Consider the following 23175-nt stretch of genomic DNA (forward strand, 5'->3'; position numbering starts at 1 on the left):
CGAAGAGTCCAAGTACATCAACGACTACAACTCAGTGATTTTGTCCATGTGGAATGCTAACATGGATATACAGTTTGTGGCTGATAACTGTATGGCTGTGGCTCGGTATGTGACATCTTACATCACCAAAAAAGAAAAGACAGAATTGAAGGATATGTGGGAGGACATTTCCCATGAAAAGAGCCTCAGTAAGAAGTTGTACAGTTTCAGTCTGAAGATGTTGTCGCATCGAGAAATCGGAGCTTACGAATGTTCTGACCGGTTGTCTTCAGCAAGTCTCTATGCCAAATCCAGGAGTATCATTTGGGCGAGTCTTGGTCTTGCTGCAACGCGTAATCGAGTTCTGAAACCTGTACCGTAAATTGAGTATTTGGCGGAAAAGGAGCCAAACAGTACAGATATTTTGAAGACCAACATGTTGGATGCATATTATCCAAATAGAAGCAGTCACCTCGAGAATGTTTGTCTGTATGAGGTTCTACAAAATTACATATTCAAGAGGAACATCAAAGAAGATATTGATAAAGGAGTGTATGCTGTAAATGGAAGTGAGGGATGTCTGGTCAAGCAAAGAAAATGCCACTTGGTAAACCATCGAAAATTGAGTGGCAAATCTCCTGAAAGAAAAGAGTTTTTCTATTTAGCACTTTTGCAACTTTTCAAGCCATGGCGTGCAGAAGAGGAACTGCTTGGAGATTTCCTCTGTTACGAAGACTCTTTCAATGCCGCCAAGGAGACCATAGAATGTCCTGTTTTTCCCAAATATCTAGAAATGTTGAATGCGGAAATCGAGCAGGAAGCAACGATTGCAGCCGAGATTGCTAGAGACAGTTCTCAGGACAGTCAGAGTTCTGTTTCATTGAGTCAGGATCCACTAGGAGGACCAGTTATCGAAAATGAAGCTGCCACTGCCATGATTGAAGTGGAAAGAGCCATGGCACATGCTCAGGAGGATGCGGTTAACTTAGAAGACTTGGAAAGACAACTCAACGTTGAGCAGAGGAAAATATATGACAAAGTTACCAACCAAATAGATCATGGATTAAGTCATGAGAAGAAAGAGTGCTCATGTACGTCGTTGAAGCCTGTCCGACTGTACATGAGTGGAGAAGCGGGAACTGGAAAAAGTTTCCTCATTAAAGCAATTTCATGTTATTTGCAGAAAAGGACTGAGTCATCGCTGTCTTGTGTTGTCACCGCTCCAACTGGACTGGCAGCACATAACATTAAAGGTATTACTTTGCATCGTCTACTGATGCTGCCAGTGGAGCATGATAACAAATTACAATACCACAAGTTATCTGGAGATGCTTGTTGTGAAGTTTCAAGAGTCTTGAGGAAAATGAAACTTCTTATCATTGACGAAGTAAGCATGGTTTCCAATGTCATGCTTGCCTTTGTGCATTTGAGAATGCAAGAAGTTCTCAAAACAGAGTATGATGTGTTATTTGGTGGCAAACACATCATTGTTTTCGGTGATCTTCTGCAGCTGACACCAGTGAAAGGGCAACCTGTGTTCAAAATGCTCACGCATGAAGATACCAGGAAGTGCCTAGGGAGCATTGGCAATGTCAATATATGGTTAACCTTCAATTATGCTGAACTGCGTGAAAATATGCGTCAAGCGAAGGATGAAGATTATAAGAATATTCTACAAGATGTTAGAATCGGAAAAGTGACCGAGCATGGGAAAGAAGCTTTACATGCACGATTACTGTCAAATTTGTATCCAGAAGAAGACGTTGTGCCTGAGAATATTTTTCGGAAAATTACTGAGAAGAAATCTGGAATATGTTTGATGCCAACTCTTGCAGAATGTGCCATCTTCAACAACAAAATGTTGAATTTAGAAAACCAAGAGATTGTGAAACTGGAAGCTATTGACAGAATAGAGCATATGGGAGCAACAATTATTTTGTCTGAGAATTTGAAATCAAAATTGGATTCATTAGAGAAGACTATATCTAAAACTGCTGGTTTTGAAAAGACTCTGAATGTGTGCTTAAATTGCCGTATAATTTTAAGAAGGAATTGACATGTTGAAAGAGGTCTGGTAAATGGATCAATGGGTAATGTTGTTGATTTTGAGAAATACAGAAATAGAGATGGAATTGAATTTTTAAAAATTAAATTTGATGGCATTGAGGAAGTACAGCTAATTGGTCGTTGCTCTGCTAGGTTTTTGCATGTAAAAGACTTATATGTTCGCCGTAAGCAGTTTCCTGTTTGCTTGGCATATGCAGTGACAATCCATAAATCGCAAGGTTTAAGTGTAGACAGTGCATTGGTGAATATTGGCAGTTCTGTGTTCAAGGAGGGTATGGCATATGTGGCATTGTCACGAGTCAGAACTTTATCGGGATTGTACTTGATTGATTGTGATGTCACAAACATTTGTGCGGATCTAGATTGTGTTAAGGAATACAATAGGTTAAGAAGAGAGTATGCGCCACATTTGCCTCAATATCCTTTGTTTGAGAAACGTGTGGTAGGCCGGAAACGAAGAAATGTGACCAATAGTAGGGAGGTTGTAGCAAAAAGACGAAAAGTCGATGAACCCGAAATTATAAGCAGAAAGAAAAAGGATTTTGTTGAAGATGTTGTTGGTTTTCAATTTGAAAACAGTTCTGGTGTCAACTGCTATGCTAATGTAGTGGTTAATGTTTTGTTTTCTCTAGAAACTTTAAAAGAAGAGATTGTGGTCAATTCGGATCAAAGATTTTGCAGTTTGTTGAATTCTGTGTTAGAGAAATGTAGCACTGATAGAACAAAAATAGAAAGTGTGTCTGAAATTCGAAATCTGTTAGACAAATGTTCAGGTCAAACGCAATTCTCTCAAAATATTCAGCAAGATTGTCAGGAGTTTTTAATGTATATGCTTGATGTATTGCAAGATGAAGGTGTAGATGTAGATCACCTGTTTGGCCTTTCTTATCAATGGCAGCATGACTGCGAGAACTGTAGGGTATCAAGTACTACTAGTGTAGACTCAGAAAAATGTATATATTTAACTTTGCCAGACAGTAAATCAGTGTCCTTTAATAAGCTAGTAAAAGCAGCTGATCACAACATGGAGTGTAGCCAATGTAAGTCTGAAATGTTGTCCACATTATTTATACGAACATATGGCCAGTATGTCATTTTAATGTTCCAACGATGTAGGCCTGATGGAACAAAATTGACAACTTTAATTAAAAATGTTGTGGCTTCGCAGTTGTCAATATCAGGAAGGACTTTTGTAACTGCAGCAATTATATATCATGACGGTCCTTCAACAACATCAGGACATTACACAGCTTATTTGAAGTCTAGAAACGGCTGGTCATTCTGCAATGATTCTGTTTTAACTTTAAAAAAAAAATTGCCTTTTTACCTTAAAAATTCTTACCTGGTGTTTTTACAACCAAAATGTTAGGGAAAGAATCTCGGGATTTGCTCTGAGAAATTTCAAGAGGTTCTAATGGCTCCTACACTATTTGGCCTTGAGGATAAGTGTAGTACAAAGGCAAAAGTTATTTTTCAGTTTTAAGTAGTTCCTGAAAAAAAGAAGGTTTTCTTACAGAAAGTGGTGGGCATGGATTAGTTAAAGGACAACAGAGTATTTCCCAAGGCAAACGGTGTTCTTACCATAACACTTGACGTCATGGAAAAATAACTGCACTTTGAATGAGTTCAGAAAAACTGTTTCTTTTAATAAGCTAATTCAAGCAGCCAATCAAAACATGGAGTATAGGTAATGTAAGTCTGCAATGCTGTCGACATATTTTGAACAAACTTTTGGTTATAATGTCATTTAAAAATTCCAACTATATAAACCTGATGAAAATAAGTTTTCAACTTTAATTACAAATGTTATGGCTACACAGTCGTTGATTTTAGGAAGAACATTTCTAACTGCAGCTATTATATGACATGATGGTCCTTTGACAACATCCACTTATTACACATCTTATTAAAAATATTCTTACTTTCTGTTTTCAGATGAAAGAATTTAGGGTAGGTAACTGGCCTATAATGATTCTAGGAGTTGATATAATTTTATGTACTGTTTTAAATTGCTTTGTGATTAAAAGTGATGTAGAGAATTAAATAATTGTAGTAGTCATAGAGGTAGTGTAAGTCTGCTTCATAGTAAGCAGTATCAGTGTCATAGGAAATGTGGAACATGAGTGAGCAAGAAGGGTGAGATATTACTAGTACAAGATTGTGAAAGTGATCTTGAACGTTTTCTTTCTGAAAGTTGCGGATTAAGAAAATGACGGGATTTGCTTAGAAGAATTCCAAGAGTTATAAATGTCTCTTACACGATTTGGCCTTGTGGAAAAGTGCGGTAGAGAGCGAGAAGTCATTTATTGTATGTAACATATTTGTCAAAACTATGGAGCTTTTCTTTCAGAAAGTGGCGGGCTGAAAATAATAACAGCACAACAGAGTGTAAGCTGTTCATAGGACATCCTTCGACGTCATGGAAAGTAAGTTAATTTTAAGGAGTTCTGATTTTTGATTGGTTATGTTATATGGGTTTTTTAAACACAATCATTTTGATTGTGTTTTTTTTTCCCCGCTGTTATATGATGAATACCTTCAAGTCACTGTTTTTAGTGAAATTTGATATATTCTGAGAACAGCAAAAATAAACCATTTAACATGTATAATTAATTCTGTACTTTTTGTATTTATGATATACATTTAGAACTGTGTAGGAGGCATGGAGAAGCTGAGGCTTCTGTAAGTGTCAAAGTTGTTGCATACAGTGCTCACCTTCTGCGTAGTCTTTCATATGATAGACTACATCTGCACAATGAGATACCTAAGCAAAGGAAACACAGGTGATGTGATTGTGGAATGAGCAAAAAAAATTGCACGTTTTTCAATTACATTACCTGTGTTTCCTAACATTACGCATCACATTGTCTAGATGAGGTTTAGGCCTGTTCCAGGAGACAGAGGAGGTCTGGCGTTTGTTCAAGAGTGCAGTGGACATGACTCACTTCGTTGGTAGGCCTGCACATGTATTATCTCCTCTGTACTCTTCAACAACTTAAATTTCATCTGTAACCCTGAGTAGGACTCACCTGAAACAAATCTGTGGATAGGCCACACCTTATCAGCATCTAGAAACAATCATTTAAAATGTTAGGGGCAGATTTATGATGGCCGTGCGCCTCTTTTGCGCCGCTGTTCCGTCACTTTTGTGACGCAGCAGCAGTGCAAAAGATGCACCATGTTCCAAGATAGGCCTCACTTCATCTCCAACAAGATACCGTCAGTTTAAAATGTATATAATTAGGACTGTGTAGGGGGCATGGAGAAGCTGAGGCTTCAGTAAGTGTCAAAGTTGTTGCATGCAGTGCTGAACTTCTGCGTACTCTTTCATATGCTGGACTACATCTGCACAATGAGATATCTAAGCAAAGGAAACACAGGTAATGTGATTGTGAAATGAGGAAAAAAAATACACGTTTTTCAATTACATCACCTGTGTTTTCTAACATTACGAATCACATTGTGCAGATGAGGTTTAGGCCTGTCCAGGGAGACAGAGGAGGTCTGGCTTTTGTTCAAGAGTGCAGTAGACATGACTCACTTCGTTGGTAGGCTTGCACATGTATTATCTCCTCTGTACTCTTCAACACGCCTAAATTTAATCTGTAACTCTGAGTAGACCTCACCTCAAACAAATCTCTGGATAGGCCACACCTTATTGGCATCCTGAAACAATCATTTAAAATGTTAGGGGCAGATTTATGATGACCGTGCACCTCTTTTGCGCTGCCGTTGCGTCACTTTTGTGACACAGCAGCAGTGCAAAAGATGCACCATGTTGCAAGATAGGCCTCACTTCATCTGCAACAAGATACTGTTAGTTTAAAATGTATGTATTTAGGACTGTGTAGGGTGCATGGAGAAGCAGAGGCTTCTGTAAGTGTCAAAGTTGTTGAAAAACTGTTTGTCCTTCAATCTTTTCCCTTGTCTTTACTAATTTTTAAATACATGTTTTAATATTTTTCAAATTTTGTTCTTTCTTTCACAGATTGAAAGTATAAAAATAACAAGTGACTAAGTTAACGACAATTATAAGGTAAATGTTTTGTACTCTTTTCGTTACATTTCTATCACATTTAACTTCTATTAGTTCCACTGCTTCATTTCTTTAACCCTCAGTTTCCTGCCTTTGCTACTTCCCTCATTCCTTTCTCTATTACTTACTTACTCTACTCCTTCCACTCCGTTTCTCAGTCCCTCTGTTCTCATAGTTCCTCACTCTTGTTCACTCACTCCGTCTCTATTACTCTAACTGTCTCTGACTGATCACTCTTTCACTACTTGTTCATTATGGTTTCTCCCTGTAGTTCAAGCACACTAAGGGGCATATTATCAACACAGGCAATAAAATTATCGCTGCTTTTATCGGCAGAAAACTGCTGCAAAAGCGGCTTTAGCTGCAGTTTTCTGCCGCAAAAGCGGCTTTAGCGGCAGATGTCTGCCGATAAAAGCAGCGATAATTTTATCGCCTATGTTGATAATATGCCCCTATGTTATTTACATTTCTTTGCTGTTTCACTCATTCCTTTTCTGTTACTTCTTCTTTTCTGCTTTCTGTTTTTCTCTCTGTTATTCCACATGTTTTAATCTTATTTTGAACATTCACTCACATTCTCTAAGAAACTCTTGTTTATTATTCTTCTACTCTCCTTTTTTTCTTTCACTTCCTTATCTATTTTGTTTTTCACAATTATACCCTCTTCCATCTTTTCTTCGGTAAATAGATCTATTAAACAGTATCTCTGTGTTACTCCCTATAGCTGTCTTTCTTTTAACATTACTCTCTGTTTCCTTCCCTTATATTTACTCTTCTTTTTTTTTTTTTTTTTTTTTTTGGTTCGCTTCCGGTTCGCGTACCGGCGATCGAACCGGGAAGCGAACCAAAAGAAATAGAGGTTGCCAGAGTGCTAAACATTCTAGCAATTTTTTTTATAAAGGGGAGGTAGTTCTGAAAAGAACTTTTTTTTTATTATTATTGTTGTTTTATATTTTTTTATTATTTTTCTGAACATTTTTTTACTTTTTTTGTATTTTTTGTTTGTTTTTGGGGGGGGAACGAAAACGATTCATTGTAAAGGGCTCAACAGGAGCAACAAAAATTTATTTTCTGGGGCGTTTTGGACAATCATGATTGTCAATTGCTAAGTTGATTAAATTGATGCTACTTTCTCTGTAGCAAATCAACTGACCGCAACGCACGCACACTTGTTTGACTGTCCCGAACCTCATCTGTATATTTGGGACCGTCTCCCTCGTCTCTGGTCCCGTCACTTCCTCTACATTTGATCTTCTGGCCACAGGAGGGGGGTTATCCTGCAGGTCACATACCTGCCCAGCACTGTAGTTGATAGGGTGCCACCTCTCAATATGGCGATGCATCGTATAATTGCCATAACTATATTTTTTATCTGTCCCTCTGGACAGATCTTTCTTGCAGATAAGGCAAGTTACATACCGGGCATTCACTTTTTTTTGGCCCCGGGGATATTTAAAAAATTGCCAAATGAAATTCTCTTTGACACGGGACCTCCTAGGCTCTTCTGGCAAAAACTGCCTCCTCTCTTGCTCCTCTTCCTCTTCTTCCTCCTCTTGATTGAGGATTACCTGAGGAGGTGGTCCTCTCTTCCTAGGAGGTGGTGGTGGTGGTGGGGGTGCACCAGCTGAAGCTACAGCACTTGCCATTGCTAAGTGATGAAAAAAGGTCTTCCTCTCACAAAGATGAAAGTCAGAGTGAGGAAACAAGGAGGGGGTTTCATCATTTGGGAAAAAAATAGTTCTGAACCAATGAAAAGTGTTATTTGTAGGTCACATGACCTAGCCTTACATCATTAGGAAACCAAAAGTGAAATGAACCAATAAAAAGTGTTATTAACAAGTCACATGACCTGTTATGCTTACGTTACGCGCTCCGCGCCACGTCCCGGATCGCTTCCGGGAAGCTGCGCTTCGCGCCTCGCTTCGCGTACCGGAGCACTTCCGGGTGCGCTAACGCGACGCGTCATTTGACGCATTACGCGACAACGCGATACGTCGCGATTACGCGACGCGTCACCATGTTGTTTTCTAACGCGGCAGTTGCGCAAACGGAACGTTTACCGGTTCGCGGACCGGGTCGCGGCAGCAAATTGAGCTAACGGGAAGCTACCCGGTTCGCGGACCGGGAGCGAAACAAAAAAAATATTTTAAAAAAAAGACATAAAAAATTGTATTAAAAACATATAAAATATATTTTTCGATTTAAAGAAGAATACATTTTAAAGCTTTTGATATTTACTATTAAAAAACCATTGAAATTCACTGAAAAAACCATAGGTTATAGACCATATATAGTTAGGAATTAGCATTTACAAAACCTTGAAAATTCACTGAAAAAAACATAGGTTATAGACCATATATAGTTAGGAATTAGCATTTACAAAACCTTATTTTACTCACACAAAACCATTGAAATTCCATATATAGTTAGTTGCACTAACTATATATCGCGCACCCGCAATCCACTGCTGATGATGTCACATATTACATCATTCATGACATGGTCAGTGACATCACTGATGACATCACTGATCACATCTCAAATGACATCACTGATGACATCACTGATGACATCTCATTTGACATCAATGATCACATCACTGATGATATCATTCATGTGACAATACAATGCATCTCCTCACACTTAAATATAACCTCTGTTACACCCAGTGTTAAATACAGAGTATAATTTTTGTAACCATTGACACGCCAATACTAGTTACTACATACGCACTCACTGATTCCTACGTCTACACACACATTCACTCATTCACCCATACAATCATTCATACATACAATGACTCATCTTTACAACACTATCATATGCACTCATACACCTATACAGACACTCACACTCTGCCACTCATCCATGGAGTTACTCACACACCTAGTAAGTCCTGTAAAGAATCAATCACACTTCCATTTTCTAATCTATACAGTTAAACATAGAGCACATAACATTTTCAAACATATACTAACACATACTTACTCTCTTATACAATCATTGATACAAGTACACATTGATCTGCACAGAGTCACACACCTCCCAGCCAGCCACACACACACTCAGTCTCCCATACAAATAATTGGGCAACCAATCAATAACCCATATAGTTACTCATATAGCTACTGATCAACACATGCAGCAGTTTACAGAACAACAGAAATAATGATGCACAAATTAAGACAGTTTAGTCACTAACCCATGCACTCAGTGAGACACATTTAATCACTCACTCATACAGTCAGTCATGCACCTACTAAATCCTTCGTCCAGACACTTATACATCCACTCATTCTTCAATATGTAAGACATATTTTAACTTTACAGAAACATACTGTCACTGGATGTAGTCATCAGTGATGTCATTTGAGATGTGATCAGTGATGTCATCAGTGATGTCACTGACCATGTCATGAATGATGTAATATGTGACATCATCAGCAGTGGATTGCGGGTGCGCGATATATAGTTAGTGCAACTAACTATATATGGAATTTCAATGGTTTTGTGTGAGTAAAATAAGGTTTTGTAAATGCTAATTCCTAACTATATATGGTCTATAACCTATGGTTTTTTCAGTGAATTTTCAAGGCTTTGTAAATGCTAATTCCTAACTATATATGGTCTATAACCTATGGTTTTTTCAGTGAATATATATATATATATATATATATATATATGTATATATGATTTTTCAGTGAAGATAAGTGTTTCTGTGAACTGCAAAAAAAAAAAAGTTATTAACCAGTGACATTAAGAAAAAGCTTGTGTATATTTGGGTATTTTCACTGAATTCATACATTTAAATGTCACTACGGTGCAATAAAATTAACTAGTGTCAAAGTCATCGCACTCATAGTCTCTTTTCACTGTTTATACAAGTCACCCTTTAAAAGGAGAAGTAACTCACCTGTTGCATATCGCCATATGATTAACCCTTTCGTTGCGCCCGTCGGCCCATGGCCGTCGCGAGCACTACCTTTTGCTGACGCGGCCCTGCCCATTCTTCAGAACGCCCGCACCATAGTGGAATTGCCGCTGCGGTTAAGGTGTTAAGAACCGAGATGGTTCGAAACGTGTCTTGGCATTGATTTCCGTGCTAATAAATATTTGCCAAACGATCGGATGGAGGACTTGCTTCACGTCATTGAATGAATGCGTATTTTCATTTGGAATATGAAAGCGGTGACGCTCCGCAGTACAAGCTCCGACTCGAGAGGCTGGGCATTCGTCTCAGACGTCAACTTTGTGTGGATATATATATATATCTATATATATCTATATATCTATATATATATACACATATATACATATATATATATATATATATATATCCTTTACAATGCCGATTCCTTCGCCTACTTGTGATGGCTGCCCTACGAGGTGGCAACCCCTAAATCACACTATAGTCTGTATCCTCCTTTTTTTAAAAAGACATCCAGGGCACACATTCCATAAAGCGTGAACTTTTAAATTTAAGGCAGAAAGATTTTCTTTTTGCCTTAAATGTTCATGCTTTTTTAAGTAAGTAAGCAAATGCAACTGTTAAATGCATGACATAAAATACAAGCAGATAATACTGGACGTCCACCGCAAGACTTAAGCTCTGTTAAGCACTGTTAAATGCAAGGGATCAAGGTAAGTCTTTATTCTTTTACTTTTAATGTAGTTTTAATTAATTCTTAATAGGGGGTGGAGGCGGGGGCTGGTCAATTCCGCTCCGCTTTGGGGTGTCCAGAGATTTGCCTACTCTGCATTTTCCACGGAACGCGGAGTAGGCAAATCTCCGCACACTCCTCTGGCAGAGCGGAGCTCTCCGCCCGTGGTTAGTCCCAATGCACGGAATGCCTCTGGCACTACACAGACACAGCTGGCTTTATATCAATTTCACTTGAAATAAGTTATGAGTCTATTGGGCTCCAGTGCCATGAAACCTGCTAGTGGACCCCTTGTTCTTCACAAACCTTTACTTGACTAACCACCACTGACTCTTCGACTCCTTAGTCAGATCTACCTTACAGCTTGTGCTAATTGGCGCACGCTCCTTTAGGGCAGTAATCATGTCAAGAGCTACTTGTACAAATGGAGACCCAGGCTGCTGGTGCACCTGTGCTTCAAAAATAGAAGGCAGCAACCATTGTTGTTGATTCTGTACAAGAACATACACTGGAGAGGGTCTCCAGAGCAATTCTGAAGCCTAAAGACAAGTGCTGCACACAATGGTTATTTAAATGACACTGAGTGGGGTAGGGTGTTTAGTGAGAAGCTCATGTGAGCAAGTGTCATGTGTTGTTTCCTGCTCCATGGAATAAACAATTATTGGAATGGAAATTATGTTATGTTATGTTATGTTATATTAATTTATTATGCGCACAGATACTCCAGCCAAGGAGCGTCCCGGCGCAGAGACAAGGTAGAGCATAACACAACAAGACGATGAAAATATAAAAGAGGCAGCTAAAACAAGAATGTTTTTATAGCCCTCCGGAAGGTCAAAAGGTCCTCCAGCAGGCGAATTTCAACAGGGAGGGAGTTCCAAGCTGATGCAGCTTTTACACTAAACGAGCGACCTCCCATACGACTGAGTCTGAATCTGGGGACTACAGCGAGGGCCAGGCCCTGGGAACGGAGGGTACGGGTGGGAACATAGAAGGAAAGACAGCTAGATAAGATTTCCGGGCCTATACCTCTCAGGATCTTGAAGGCCAGACACAGAACCTTAAAGAGGATGCGCTTCCTTACAGGAAGCCAATGTAGGGAGCGAAGAACATTTGCCACCGAACAGAATCTGGGCAAGCCGACAATCGCCCTAGCCGCAGCATTCTGAACCCGCTGCAAGCGAGTTAACTCGGCCTGGTTGGCCCCAGCCAGAAGAGAGCTAGCATAATCCAGGCGAGAGATGATAGTTGCCTGGATCATCAGCTGCCTGGTCGGGGCATCGAAGAACTTGAGAACAGGTCTCAAGCCTCTTAACAGACCAAAGCAGCAGGCAGCAGTTTTTTGGGTGTGCCCTACAAAGGTAAGGCCCGCATCCAGCCAGACCCCCAGATTTTTCACCTCCGACACCGGGGTCGGAGTGGGTCCCAGCTCTAGAGGCCACCATTGGTCACCCCACAACTCCACTCCCTTACCGACAACCATCACTTCTGTTTTAGTGGCATTTAGCTGGAGACAGTTGCCTGTCAACCAGCTAGCCACCGCCTTCAGTCCAGACTGAAACCTAGGGGCCTCAATCTCTGCGTCCCCGCTGAGAGTAACCGCCAGCTGTGTGTCGTCGGCATATGAGACCAAAGTTAGGCCCCACTGCCTAGCGACATCAGCCAGCGGTCTCACGTAGAGATTAAACAACGTGGGGCTCAGCGAGGACCCCTGCGGAACCCCCATGGCCAGCGGTTGGAATTTGGACTTGAAGGGAGGGATGGCGACACAGAAGGAACGGTCATCTAGAAAGGAGCGGAACCATTGCAAAGCCTGGCCGCCAATACCATTCTCCTCAAGCCGATGCAGGAGGATGCTGTGAGATACCGTGTCAAAGGCGGCGCTAAGGTCTAACAATATAAGCGCCGCCGTTTGACCAGCATCCAGCCTTGCACGGAGATGTTCCACCATCACAAGTAACGCGGTCTCCGTGCTGTGACCAGCACGGAAGCCGTTTTGTGTGGGGTCGAGGGCATTGGTCCGGAGGAGATGTTCAGACAGGGCCAGATTGACATGGGCCTCTGTAATCTTTGCAGGCCAGGGTAGCAACGAAATGGGACGGTAACTTTCAGGCTTAGACGGGTCCAGGGAGGGCTTTTTGATAATTGGGGACACCACAGCTTGCTTCCACTTAGCTGGAACTACTCCCGATTCCAAGGAAAGGTTGACAAGGGAACGCACAGCTGAGCGTCCCATAAAAGCTTGATCTCGAAAGAGAGCAGGCCTTACTGGATCAGAAGGAGATCCAGATTTGACTTGCAACGCAAGTTTGTCAAACCCGTCCAAGGTAAGAGGGGGGAAGGCAAGCCCTGAACAAGCATGGTGATTTTGTACTTTGTACACCAGGACTGTCTAAGACTCCTAGCTAGAGGGCCAAGGCTTCACTCCTTGGGTGTCTTGGTTCTCCTCTACCCTCCAATATATCGCTTTCCCACCTCAGGTGAAGTGGAAAGAAAAGTGAGCCACACAAGGGTTGTAAGTTAATGATCTAGTGAGTCTCGTTTTACAGAAATCACCACGAGCTCTATTGGCCTCTTAAAAGTAGATCCCACTTCAGCTATATTAGCCCTTAGATATGCACCATTACTTCGTTATCATAGTCTGGTACTGAAAACAACCATATCCCAATACACTGTTAATCAGTGACACACCTAGGCAATGATATGCAGAACCACCTATTCAATTGATTATTTTCAATAACAACAGAAATGAAAAAATCTCGAAATGAAAGTAATAAATTCAAAAAACGATGACTTACAAAAATCATATTTTCACCCCATTGTTACTACAACATATTTTTCTCAGCCATCAATGAAATGTAACTATCATGGTCCATATGTCAGTCTTCGTATTCATTCTAAATCTTGAATCTGTTTGACTGTCAACATTCTCAGTAGGTGTTTCCTATAATCAACCACACAATTTACATTCAGTGAAAAAAGCATGTCCTCATTAATTGCAAATAGTGTTTCAAATAGATTCCAACATACTTAAATCTTTAAAAACAACTATTTCATATAGTTACAATGCCGGGCAGAGAGCCATCAAGATTCAGTACAAATCTTAAAAAACAAATAATGTACCAACAGTTCATCATCTTTCAAACCCAAAATAGATCATTTGCACTTCAGAAAAGCTCAACAAATTGAAATAATGTAAATTTTTAAGAGAACCGTCTGTATGAAGCACAAACATTTTTTCAAGGACCCAGCACTTTATGGACAATAGAACTGAATCTGTCTCTATCCAGTGATCAAAAAAGATCCATTGTTTTATATTTTGATATCAGGTTCACTAATGGATTTTACTATGATGTTTTATTTCAAGGATAAAGCACTTCATGGACAATAGAACTGAATCCGTCTATATCAAATGCTCAAAAACGATTCATTGTTTTATATTTTTATAACAGGTTCACAAATGGATTTTACTAAGATATTTAATTTGGGCAAATGTGATCCTCTGGGACACTGAGCACTTTAAAAAAAACACTTTTTGTCTACGATTATATGTTTACTTAAAAAAGAAAATTCTTAGTAAGAAAAGTGACTAAAGTCCTTTATGTATGTTATTTTAGTGTAATGGTTGTAAAAGACTGAACACTTGAATAAACTTGAACTTGAACAGTTCATCTTAAGTATTTATACCCCTTGGTATAAGGCTTCTTGCTTCAATGATATAGTTTGTTTTTAACATACATAAGCTGATGTTTTGTCTTCCCTTCTACGCTTCTACGATTTTTTGGAACACAATCTATTCCAAAGTATGTAACATCTTTCTAATTACCATTGTGCAAATCACAGGAATGTTGTGCTGTATTATAAATAATATCTTAGTCACTTATAGGGGATGTGCACTGAGAGCGGTCATGCTGCACCAAAGCTCCAGCAAGGCCTACTAAGCCCATTGATCTTATCCTAAGCCCGGTGGATCATTCAGCCACTGGCCCGCCAGGGGGACAATGCGGCAGCGGGGTAGGTGAAAGACCATAGCATTTCCGCCTTCTGACCCGTGGCAGGCATTACAAGGACTAGATTGCTGCCACGGCTGGTGACCGGTGCTGGACGCGGGAAACTTTGGGAGCCCTTTGAGCAGCAGCTGGTCAAGAGGGGGTGCCTTCTTAAGTCTGCCTAACTGAGCTGCGGGCAGAGCTGCCCAAAGCTCTTGGTACTACCGGACCACAAATAGATCTGTTCTGAACTGTGGACAACTTATAACGCACAAACTTTGCCTCGTTTCCCACACCCACTATCCAAAGGCAATGCTATGTGAATGAACGGGTCAGGAATATTTGCCTATGTTTTTCTATCTCTCCCACTTCTTCCGTTTGTGGTTTGGAAGCTCAGGCAAATGTCTCTCACCCTTGTAGCTCCCACTTGGGCTTGCCAGCCATGGTTCACCACACTGCTCGATCTCTACGTAGTTCCCACAAGAATCCGGACCTTCTTAATCAAAACCATGGAGGAATCAAGCACCGAAATCCAAAGGAACTCAACTTTGCGATTTGGCTCCTGAGGTCACAGAATTTGGTTACTTTAATCTCCCTCCTGAATGTATGACCATTCTGAACGAAACTCGTAGGCCTACAACTAGAGCATGTTATGCAGCGAAGTGGAAACGATTTGTGATCTAACGTTCCAGTAAACAAATTAACCCATTTTGATGCATCTGTGCAAAACATTGTTTGCTACCTTCTTCTGGCCTGGCTTACACTTCAATACTTTATTTTCAGAATAGGCAACATTTATCTTTGCTCAAAGTACCAGTTGCTAAGGCATTTATGGAATTCCACCTAGAGTTCCACATGCACCCGCTTGGAGCCTTAATGTTGTACTTAAAAAGACTTATGGGTCCACCATTTGAACCATTACAAAACTGCCCCCTCCAATTCTTAACTTGGAAGGTTACTTTTTTGGTGGCCATTTCCTCACTTAGACATGTCAGTGTGCTACAGGCTTTAACCCTGCAAGAACCTATCCTTTGGCTACACAGACATAGGGTGGTCCTTGGAACCACCCCAAAATTCCTCCCAAAAGTGATTTTATTTTTCCTTCTTAATCAGTCAGTTGAATTGCCTGTTTTCTTTCCTCAACCTGATTCAGTTGCAGAAAGAGTTCTTCATACACTAGATGTCAAAAGAGCTCTAATGTACTATATTGACAGAACTAAAGAGTTCTGTAGGAGTAAACAACTCTTTTTTTGTTTCTTCTCCCCCTTACAAAGGAAAGCCCATAACAAAGTAAGGCATTTCTAGATTGATAATTATTATTCTTTTTCTGTAATTTTATTTATTGATATTTCCAGATAAGTGCAACATACATATTTATGCAACAAACCAACATGCCAGTAGTACATGTTACGAGATATATAACAGCTCATAAGATACACAGCAATTGTTAGACATCATGCGCCCAATGTAACGATGTACCCTAGTACCACCAAGAACAGTAGTCATGTAACAGTAGGCATTTAAGTGTGAAGTTTATGAATATAGTAGCAGAGTCCAGACCCCTCCTGCTTTAACCACATCAGAAACATGTCAAATAACCACATTGAATTATTATACTTCCCCAGTGGGGTCATCACGTATCACAACTTCCCCATCCTCACCCGTCTGTTCCTGAACCCAGGCAATGAACGGCTCCCAAATGTCTCGGGGTCTCGAAGTGGGTGGCATTAACTCCCAAAATGTGTTTAGCCGGGAATGGCTGCATGTAACCTCTCGAATCCATTCCGCAGTCGTCGGCTTCCTCCTCATCCCCCAGTGAACTGCAATTTGACGTTTGGTAAATAATAGAAGTAATGCATGTAATTTACGCTTCTTAACGTGTGTATCCTTAACATACTCTAGCATTCCCAATAATGGGGATGGGGTCAGGGACATACCAATGATCTGATTTATTGATGTAAAAATCTAGGACCAGTACGCAGTGAGTTCAGAACAATCCCTTGCCATATGTAGGAAAGAAGCGGAGGCAACCCTACAGCGCCAGCAGCACTCCTTATCTCTGAGCCCCATACGGTGTAGACCTATGGGCATACTGTAATATCTATGGAGGAATTTAAAATGAAGCAAACGGGCCTATGGTTGGGGGACAGTTCAGTGAGTTGATTGCAACAGTATGTCCATTGATCTTCGGTCAGTGAGATAGGGAGCTCTGCGTCCCACACCTGTAGTGCTCTAGGTCTTGTCACAGGAGCTGTGTTTTGCATGTGTTTGTAGAGGCGGGTAATAAGGTTGCGTGGCAATGGTGAACGAAGTAAGTTCTCTACGGCTTATAAAGGGGCGGGGTGCCGGGAAGTCGCTGTGTAGTGCGTGGTAGGCGGCTCGTAATTTGTGATATAGAAACATCTCCCCAAATGGTACCTCCTGGCCCTCTTCTGCAACCGGGGGGGGGGGTCCCTAAACGTGTTATTCGTGTAGAGGTCTGCAAATGTATGAAGTTGCATCTTCTGTGCAACCTTTTTACTTATCCTGTCGTTGATGTTGGGCAACATGGGATTTTGTGCTAAGGGAATGGAAGGGGCATATAATATCTGGGCTCTGGGTCGCTTCCGTAACCCATCCCAAGCCCATCGTAAAGTTTCAGAGGTGTCAATTTCTTCTGTGGGGCGTTGATATGTCTGATATAGTGCCACCCAGAGAGGAACTGCCTATAGTTTCATATCTGGAGCACCCATACCGCCCTGTTTTAACGGAAGAGACAATAGCTCCCACGAAACTCTAACCTGCCCACCCGTCCACACCAAAGAGCGTAACATTTTGAAAAAGTGTTGTGTAAGTATGATCTGCAAATTAACAAAAAGATACAGGAATTTGGGCAATACAACCATTTTTGCCAGGGCTATCCTCCCTGCCAACGCCAAGGGAAGCTTAGTCCATAGAGTAACTTTCTCTTCCAGCCAATGTAAGGCTCGGCCATAATTCAAGTTCCACACCTCCTGTAAGTCACAGCTGATCCAGATACCCATATTTTTGACCTTCTCGGCCTCCCACTTTAGCGGGAACTCAGAAGTCACAGCCTTATTTTGTCTGACAGGGGAAACATGACTGATTTAGCCCAATTAATGGATATGCCGGCCAACCCTCCAAATTTAATGAATTGTCTTAAAATGACCTCTAAGTTCTTCGCGGGGTCTAAAACATACGGAGTGACATCATCCGCATAGAGTGATATAAGGAGGCTCCAAGCACTGAACCCTATCCCCTGGCCGTGTGATGTTGTCTGATGCGTGCAGCTAGTGGCTCTATCACAATGGCAAAGAGCAGGGGGACAATGGGCATCCCTGACGTGTGCCTCGCGAGATCGGGAATGGATCAGATAAGAGACCATTAGTCCGTATCCGAGCTGTTGGTCCAGTGTATAATAACCGAACCCAGTTAATAACAAGCATTTACAATGCAATGGTCTCGGCATTATTAAAGGTAGAGCTATTGGCATTGCTCATGACTTTTTTTCCAGGGCAATATACGGACTTATGGGGTTCTCTGCAGATAACGATCAGCCTAACAGGCAGTCTAAAATGAATTATTATTGGACAGGTCAATTGAATTGGAAAAACAAGCCAATGACACATCTTTTTCCAACATCGCGAAGTCCCTTAAACACATCATAATTGTACATGAAAACTGATTCACCTGAATGAACAAAATATATATTCATTCAAACGATTTTATTGCAGATAATCAAGTTAACAAAACCACCCAAAAGCACTGTCCTTAGAATTTTTGCAAACAGCAGGCGCCTGCCATATTTCATTTGTCTAAGCTACGCTGATTGGTAGATAGACACTCACAACTGTTATACCCACACAGGGGGTGCCAAGCTGCCCATGTTGCCTTCATCTGTCCTTTAACCCTATAGACAGTGCCGGGGGGGGGGGGCACATTTCTAATGAGAGCGTCGTCAGCGCATTGACGTCACGCTGCGTGCCATGCCATCACTCACTGTGATCGCTTGAGGCAGCCAATCAGATGGTGCCACCCCCTCCTTTGGCAAAGCCCCTCTCCTCACTGAGTGTGCCAAGCCATGCATGAGGGTCCCTGGCAGTGCCACCCGTGCTGTCAGCATCACCACAGAGGGAGCCAGCCTGGCTCAGGGGAGGGGCTGTTGCTATGGTGACGGTGGGCGGGGCGATGTCTGTCCATCTGCCTCTCATCCACGCCCCCACACGGGCATGTTACAGATACCTGTCCTGGTGCCCCATCCCCCACCTGCGCACAAAGGACGGGGAGGGTGAGAGAGGGGGTGGAAGAAGGGAAATGAAAAGACGGGGCAAAGAGAATGGGAGGCGGAAGCCGATTGGAAATGAGGCGAGAGAGAAAGAAACATGAAGCTTGTAATTAGGCAGAGGAAAGAAAGGCTCGAAGACAGAAAAATACAGAAACGTTTAGACACTGAAAACGAGAGAAATAACGAGGATGGAGCAGGCCTGGCAGCGACAACAAGCAGGGGAGAAGGATGGACACGGAGTGCTTAGCAGTACTTAAAAATACACTCCATACGACACACTCATGCTTTACTTATCAGAAATACAGGAAGTGGTGACGCAGCACGGAGCCTGCGTCCATGACAGCTGAAGACATCCATTGTATGGCTGTCGCCTGCTTTCCCCAAAATGACAGATCCCCCTCGCCTTCCCTCGGCAGCCGCCCCTTCCCCTCTCTCGGTCGTGGGCTGCATGACTGCAATATGTGCGCGCGCACTCGAAAACGAAACCTAGCGTGGGGGCCGGACTTCCGTCTTGTGCGCGAAGCCCACGCCCACGGAGTTCCTGGTCCGAGGAGCAGTGGTGACGCGGGGCTCCCATGCCTGAGGCAGAGCCCCGCGGAGGCGACAGAACACCGGATTGGCGGTAAGTGGGCCTTGGGGGGCGCTCGTGTGTGTGTGTGTGTGCGCGTGTGTGTGCGCGTGTGTGTGCGCGTGTGTGTGTGTGTCTCTGTGTGCGACGGGGGGGAGTGTCTCTGTGTGCGTGCATGTGCGCTCGTGTGTGTGTGCACATGCGTGCAGGGGGAGGTGTGCCTGTGTATGTTTGCGCTTCCCAGGAGACAGCCACGGCGAGCGCGGCGCGTGCCAGTTTCGAATCGCCTTGCACGCGGCCAGGATTGTCTCCTGGGAAGCAGACACGGCCACAATAGGTTCTCGGCGGAGACGCGCTTCCGCGCGGCTAGCCGAGACCTAAAAAGGGGACTAAACCCCATCCGAGCTAATACCGCAAAAAGGTAGGGCCATTCAAGTGTGTCGATGGCTTTAGTGGCAACTAGGAACACTGCCGCAGCCTGCACATCCGGGTGTAAGTAGTGCAGAACCGAAAAGACTGTCCGACGATTATGAGAAGTAGACTTCCCGGCTATGAATCCCGATTGGTCTGGGCAAGCAATAAGGGGGATCATGTGTTGTAACCTATTGGCTATCAATTTTGCCAGAATCTTAACATCTACGTTAATTAGCGACAGAGGGCAATATCAATCGAGTTCGGTGTCAGGCTTCTCAGGGTTTAACAAAGTAATTATGACCGCCTCCTGCATCATTTGGGGCAGTATATCCTACGTTTCGGCCTCCTCATAAACCGCCAACAGACTGGGCGCGAGCTTCTCTACATATGTTTTTAAAAAGGCGATCGTCAACCGGTCTGATCCAGGGGCTTTGTCCAGGGGCAGACTTTTAATCACCTGAGCTACGTCTTCCACGGAATGTCCATGTATTCCCTGTGTCCGTTATTGAACCAAATGAGCTCCAAGAAGTCGAGAAAGGCTGGCATGCCCTCCGGGCAACTGGCTTGTGTAGCTGTATATAGCTTAGAGTAGAATGAGGAAAACTCATTAAGAACAGCCTTAGGGCTCTGATAGTACCACACTCTTTGTTAACCAGCTCGGGAATATAAGCAGTGGACTTCGGGGTACAAAAGTGGCCAAAAGTCCAACCGGGACCAGGCCTTATGGTGCTCAGAGAAGCAGATGCCCTCCCTAGACAGGGGGTTCCTTAATCGCCAGACGACCACAAGGTCCCCATCTTCGAGTATGGCATTCAAGGCCATGCCAGCAGCGGTATGAAGAGTCTTCGGCATTCCCTGCCTGTCCATGTCATCATTTAATACCGCATTAAAATCCCCTCCCCGTAAAACTGAGTTGCAGCCAGTTGCTCTAGTTTTTGCCCATATATCTTGGAAGAAGTTTGGAGAGTCAACGTTAGGTCTGTATATTGCTACTAGATCGATAGGAACACATCCCAGCGATCCCAACAGTATTATGTACCTGCTTTCAGGGTCTGTGTGCACTTCCCTCTCAATGCTACGTTTAATCAGCACCGCCACGCCACGAGAATAGTTAGAATAGACCGAAGAGTAAGTGAATCCCCATCTTTTATATTTGAGCTTTGCGGAGGGTTTGACTTGAAGGTGAGTTTCTTGTAATAGACACAGATCTATATTATGTCTCGTTAGGTAGGCATGTACTAGTCTGGACTTTCTGCCATCATTTAAACCTCTTATGTTGCATGTCAAGAAATTCAGACTGTTAGCTTGGTGTACAAGAAGGTAATATGTATGAAATCACAGTGTCTAGGGCAACATATCATATTCGCAAGACTGGCTGTGTACTCTGTCCGATAGCATGTAAATACACTGGCAAAACATTTATCAACATTCCCAACCCTCCAACCCCCACCCACACCAACCCCCCAATCAGGTTGAAGAGAACCCACCGAACAACATAAGACGAAACAACTGAAATCCGGGAAATTCCCATGGGGATGTATGAGCGCCGGCGTACTCTCCTACCGTGGCAGGGTGGCCAAGAAACTGCAGAGAGTCAGGTCTACAGCCTAACAGGAGGATAAATGAGCGGCTACATGTTATATGTGATTTCCACTTTTTAAAGGGACAAGGGAAACCCAATTTAGCAATTGGTCAGGGACCTTGGGTATGTTTACAGTTTCTAAAGAGTTAGGTCCCTAGACAGCTACTGGATATTGTCAATAAATATAGACTAAATAGGTTCTATATTCTTTGTCCAGCGGACAGTATTTAATATTCAATAGTTACATAAAGAAACAATCAGACACAATTCAAGTGGGACACAACCTGAGTCCTGCTACCACAGTTTGGACAAACAACAGTTAAGGGAAGGGATTCAGGCAAAGAAGGAAAGTCTGAGAACTTTAAAAATTTAGTAGACTTAAATCACATAAAGACACCATTGCTGGAGAAACTGTACAATAAATTGGCATGCATATGGTGTACAGATCGTCGACGGCGTTTCAATCCCTATGTCAGAATAACGGGATCATCATCAGGGCATTTGATATTTTATTATTTGATATTTGAATATCCAATGGCTCATGCAACAAAGAGTTACCGGTGATGAGGGGTGGATACGTAACCATGAGGGAAAGGAGGGGTGGTACACTGACTCAGGGCATGTTTAGAGGACGGTGGGTCACTAGTCAATCGAGGGTCAATGGAAGGAGCGGGTGGGTCTTTTGAGGGAGGATAAAGCATATGCTTTACAAAACAAAGTAATCAAACTGAAGCCTTACCAAAATAGTGTAACACGCTGGCTGCCTTTTCCCTGGGAGGAGATCTTGTAACAGTCCCCTAAAGTCTGGACAGTAAATCAGTATAAATTCCCCAAAGTCACCACATGTCAGGGTGACTCTAGGACTGCAATGTGATTTTATCCTTTGAAATATCCCAGCTGTAACCGTGGACATTATGTAAAAGTTGTATTCGGTATTAGCTATACAGTTACCAATATTATAACAGCTGATGCGGGCGAATTCCACGCGTGCGGCGAATACCACGAGTGCGAATTCCACGCGTGCGGTGTGGCAAATTCCTCGCAGGCGAATTCCATGCGGGGGCCGGGGCCCGTCCGACGCATGGAAAGGGTTAAAGACATGTGGTTTTGACTTTATTTCTATGGATTTATATTGATAATGTTGCATTCTGTTCAGATGCTTTGATATTTCTACATGGAAGTGTGCATCCTATTTGTTTATAATATAAAGGCTTCTTTAAGGTTGGAAAGTGTGTAGGCACATTTTTTGCCTAAATTGTTTCTGATCGGGGTAGAGAGATGCTGCCAGCCTGCAAGCTGTTCGGAAAGGCTGAGTGAGATCTTAATGTATTGGAAGGGAGAAGGGTGCAACAAGGGGGATGTGAGGGGGGCTGGATGAGGGCTAACTAGTTTCTGGTTGTGTTGTGAAACCACATGCATTGCTATAAAGATTGCTATCACTCTTGTGAGCTGCATATGGCTCTTGTTTGGGAATGTATCCCTGCAGTGAATTGTCCGAAATTACAGGATGGGAAGCTTCCCGTCGAGATATGACCCTAGTTTACCAGCTGCAAATAAGTTTGATGTAGCTACGAAACCACGTCTGGTATGTTTT

The 23175-nt window shown here is 42.4% G+C and overlaps 1 protein-coding gene across 14 annotated transcripts in view; it reads right to left on the reverse strand.

The window, feature by feature from the left end:
• Nucleotides 1–23175, reverse strand: part of LOC144770585 (uncharacterized) — a 655819-nt gene that overhangs the window by 494846 nt on the left and 137798 nt on the right. For 7 of the 14 annotated variants that reach the window (XR_013598934.1, XR_013598933.1, XR_013598936.1 and 4 more), the window contains one exon: nucleotides 13542–13687. The exons of 6 other annotated variants lie outside the window; for them this stretch is intronic. Coding sequence is in view for 4 of the 8 variants with exons in the window: in XM_078655237.1 (XP_078511363.1) it covers nucleotides 13542–13550 (9 nt within the window). In the remaining 4 variants the exon portion in view is untranslated. Of the gene's footprint in view, nucleotides 1–13541; nucleotides 13688–16393; nucleotides 16553–23175 lie in introns of all 14 variants that reach the window. One more of the 14 variants, XR_013598940.1, reaches the window with a different exon arrangement.

Source organism: Lissotriton helveticus, chromosome 7 (genome assembly GCF_964261635.1).
Source record: "Lissotriton helveticus chromosome 7, aLisHel1.1, whole genome shotgun sequence".
In the NCBI taxonomy this organism is placed as follows: Eukaryota; Metazoa; Chordata; class Amphibia; order Caudata; family Salamandridae; genus Lissotriton; species Lissotriton helveticus.